General features: G+C 42.1%; 1 protein-coding gene across 1 annotated transcript; it reads left to right on the top strand.

Moving 5' to 3' along the window:
• The first annotated feature begins 299 nt into the window (after positions 1-299).
• LOC147427930 (pentatricopeptide repeat-containing protein At3g53360, mitochondrial-like) lies at positions 300-3,412 on the top strand. Its single transcript, XM_086497233.1, has one exon. The coding sequence runs from the start codon at positions 1,005-1,007 to the stop codon at positions 2,964-2,966; it is 1,962 nt and encodes a 653-aa protein (XP_086353359.1). The 5' UTR covers positions 300-1,004; the 3' UTR covers positions 2,967-3,412.
• Positions 3,413-3,911: the final 499 nt, after the last annotated feature.

Here is a 3,911-nt window from a genome sequence, read left to right as displayed (position 1 = left end):
TACGATAGTTTACATAAGCAACTTCAAAATTAATACCCATCATGCTCGCTGTTTAGCAATTATAACCTTAGAAATTTGCACATGCATACATACTGAGGTCAATGAAGGTTGTTGCAAGTGTTAGGTAGGTGTCGTAGAGAATAGAGGAGCACAAAATTAACTTAGATATGGCGGGATCTAAATTTGATGAGGTTGCTGCTCCTTTATCTTGGATCTTGCTTCACTTTTTGTAATGTCATAGGAACAACCCCCACTCTTGTAGTCTAGAGGCTAATTTTATTCTTTCGGACGACCTGTTACACTCTTCGAGCTGGTGGGCTGGCGTTCGGTCGACAAATGACTGTACGAGCTCTCCTCTTTCTGGAAACAGAGTCCTGGTGAAAGTTGTCGAGGAAACTTAGAAGGTACGGAGAGAGAGAGAGAGAGAGAGAGAGAGAGAGAGAGAGAGAGGGGTTAGGGTGGGTTCAGACAGCGCGATGGAAGAAGCAACCCCTCTCTCTTCTTCCTCCGTGATTAGCAATGGAGTGGTTGATATGTAAGCCAAATGTGGTGTGCTTCACAAAAAGTGCTCGAGGATCTTTCCGAAATGTCATCTTTTGTAGTGCATTGAGAGCGGGATATGCCTCGGTCGCAATGTAAGCCAAATGCAGTATTCTCGAGAATGCTTTGGTTGATGTACGTGCTAAATGTGGAGTACATCATATATCACAAGCTTTCTTGAGGAGCTTCTTGATCAGAATGTGCTCACTTGGAATGAAGTGATTGCCAAATATGTCCAGCATGGCAGTGGAGTTATCGGTAATCAAAGAAAGAAATTGTGCTTCACAATACTTTGGTTGGAATGAGGTTGCGCCCCCTTCCTACGTGTCTTTGGGTTCCCATCATTCAATAGTGCTCACAAATCACAATCTCTGTGATATTTGCAACCTAATGCAGTGCCTGAAGTCAGTGATCAGGTTGTGGGGGCAGTCATTTTTGTTAAAGCAAGTTGGGTTCTCTATAAAATGGAAGCAGTTGTTAGAAAACTGGATAAGCAGGATTTCATCACTGCCGTTAAAGCATGTTGTAGTTCAGCCATTCTCAAGGAGGGCAAGCAGATTCATGCTGACATTATTCAAAACAGTTTTGAGCAAGATGAAATTGTGGGCAGTGTTCTGATCGAGTTGTATGCCAAGTGCGGAAGCTTGAAGGAAGCTCGAAATGTCTTCAATAAGTTGAAGAAAAAAAGCTATGCCTTACCTTGGAATGTAATGACAACGGGGTATATTTTGTACGGTGATGCTCATGAAGTGATGTGGCTGTATTGCCAAATGCTGCAAGAGAACCTCAGGGTCAATCATGTAAGTTTCCTTAATGTGCTAAAAGCATGCAGCAGCACGGTGTACCTGGAAGGTGGAATGTTGGTGTATGCGAACATTATCGAGAATGGCTTTGAGTCCCACCACTCTGTTTGCAATACTCTTATGGATATGTACCTCAAATGTGGACTTCTCAAGGATGCACATGAAGTGTTTAAGCGGTTGCTTTTGCGTGATGTGGTGTCATGGAATGCGATGATTTCAGGTCTTGCGCAGGAAAATAGTTTGGAAGCGTTTCACCTTTTTGGACAAATGCAATACGAAGGCAGAAAACCAGACAGTTTCACCTATGCTAGCATCCTTAAAGCTTGTTACTCGTTGGAAGCCACAGATCAAGTCAAATTGATTCATACCCTTGCTACTGTGGATGGGTTCGAATCGGACAGAATCACTGGAAGCAGTTTGATGGATGCTTATGCCAAGTGTGGTCACCTTGAGGATGCACAGAGATTGTGGGACAGACTGCCAAAACCCGATGTGGTCGCATATAATTCCATTATAGCTGGCTACGCTCAACATGGAGAAGGTCAACAAGCTATGAAACTATTTGTTAGCATGCAGGACGAAGGCAAGCATCCAGATGAGGCTACCCTTGTTAGTGTCCTGAAAGCAGCCTGTTCTGTAACAAGTGTAAATCAAGGCAAACTAGTTCACTCTTTGATTATAAGAAGTGGGTGTAAGCTTGATGTGGGTGTTGGAACCTCTCTCATGAACATGTATGTCAAGTTTGGAAACATCAAGCAAGCACGCGGAATATTCTACGACATGGCGCTGAAAAATGTTGCGACTTGGAACGTATTATTTTCGGGACTCCTGCAATTCGGTCAACCCACAGAGGTTTTCAAACTCTTTCAAGAAATGCAAAAGGAGGACACAGAGCCTGACAATTTAACCTTTGTCAGTCTCTTAAAGGTATGCACAAGTGAAGTGTCACTAGAGCAAGGGAAGTGGGCTCACTGCTACATTATTGAGAGTGGCCTAGAACATGATGATCGTATTGGGAATACTCTGGTTGATATGTATGCCAAATGTGAGCATGTAGAATGTGCGCACCAAGTGTTTGACCAGTTGCAGAACCGGACCGTTGTCGCATGGAGCGCCATGATTGCAGGGTATGCGCTTCAAGGAGAATATGAGGAAGTTGCAGAAAATTTTGATGCCATGCAGAAAAATAAGTTAAAGCCTGATGATGTTGCATATGTTAATCTTCTTTCTGCATGTAGCCGGAAAGGTTTATTGAAGGAGGGCCTAGTTCATTTTAGCACCATGATGAGAGATTATGGCATCAAACCGAAGCTTGAGCATTACACTTGCATGGTGCGTCTTCTTGGTCATGCCGGCAGGTTGACGGATGCTGAATTTATGCTAAAAAGTATGCCATGCCAATGTAACATTGTTGGGTGGATGTTATTGTTTGAGAGCTGTATAACACATGGCAAGGTCGAAATTGCAAGGGGATGCTTTGATCGTATTATGCTCATTGACTGCAAGCATGCGGCGGCTTATACATTGATGTCCAACATGTATAGCGGTATGGGCATGCAGGAAGAAGCTGACCATATTGAAGCCATGAGGAAACGTGCACAGATCAGGTCTAGAAAGGAATAACTTAAGAGTGTTCAAGCTGCCTTGTTTTCACCAGACTTTGGAGCTACACCAAATATCTGAGCTCATATTGTTTTGGACACCTTGCAGATTTGGGTCAAATTGAAGTCCCCTTAGGGCCTCAGGGGTAGATAGGCCTTGCAAAGTTTAGGTAAAAAATGAGTACCTAACATGAATGTCAGAATTAAGAATTGATTGAGTTGTGAAGTTGCTCAACCATGTGAAAGTTTTGGTGCTTAAATGCAATGGTTTATACAGGGATAATCAAGGCTTTTGGGAGCATTCTTGTGGTGATTTTTAGCATTGATATTGTACAATATCAAGACTATATATGCGTCTTTTTTCAGGGTTAACAACAAAGGTTATGACCCGCTTTTGTGGAAGTCAATTGGACTGAGGGTATGGATAATGGATGTAAGGAAAATAAATTCGACTTCTCTTACCCTACATTTTTGCCTAGACCATCAAACCTTTAGCATGCAATCTCCTTGCCAATCAAGGCCATGAAAAGATACCTTTAGCATGCAATCTTACAATTACCATAGACCATGAAAAGATACCTTGCAATTACCGCAGGTGATAGAAAGATATTTTGCAATTATCACAGACCAAAGAGGTAGCCCATAAGCAAGTGTTGCCTTGCAAGAGCACCACAATGTCATACATGATAACTAAAGCACTTGATATAGACGGGCACAATTCAGGGAGCTAGCTACAAGACCACTTGGAAGCAACCATCAACATTATTTTTTCTTGAGACAAATCCTTAAAGTGGCCATGAAAATAGTTCTTTTTACCATGTGTACCTCATACCTTCCTTCCATTGTGCAAAATATGCTGATTTCCTTGTAAAGACCCCATCTTCACAAGTCTAATTACTTGATGATTGAGAGTGTTATTTCTAAGGAATATTCTAGAAGTCCCTAAACCAAAAAAGTATTCCTATCA

Source organism: Adiantum capillus-veneris, chromosome 23 (genome assembly GCF_014529385.1).
Source record: "Adiantum capillus-veneris isolate H3 chromosome 23, ASM1452938v2, whole genome shotgun sequence".
Lineage (NCBI taxonomy): Eukaryota > Viridiplantae > Streptophyta > Polypodiopsida > Polypodiales > Pteridaceae > Adiantum > Adiantum capillus-veneris.
Note: the sequence above shows the minus strand (reverse complement) of the source record. Positions and strands in the feature narration are given on the sequence as shown.

What these genes read in the sequence shown, in the direction of transcription:
- LOC147427930 (XM_086497233.1), top strand. Translation starts at nt 1,005, where the DNA reads ATGGAAGCAGTTGTTAGAAAACTGGATAAGCAGGATTTCATCACTGCC.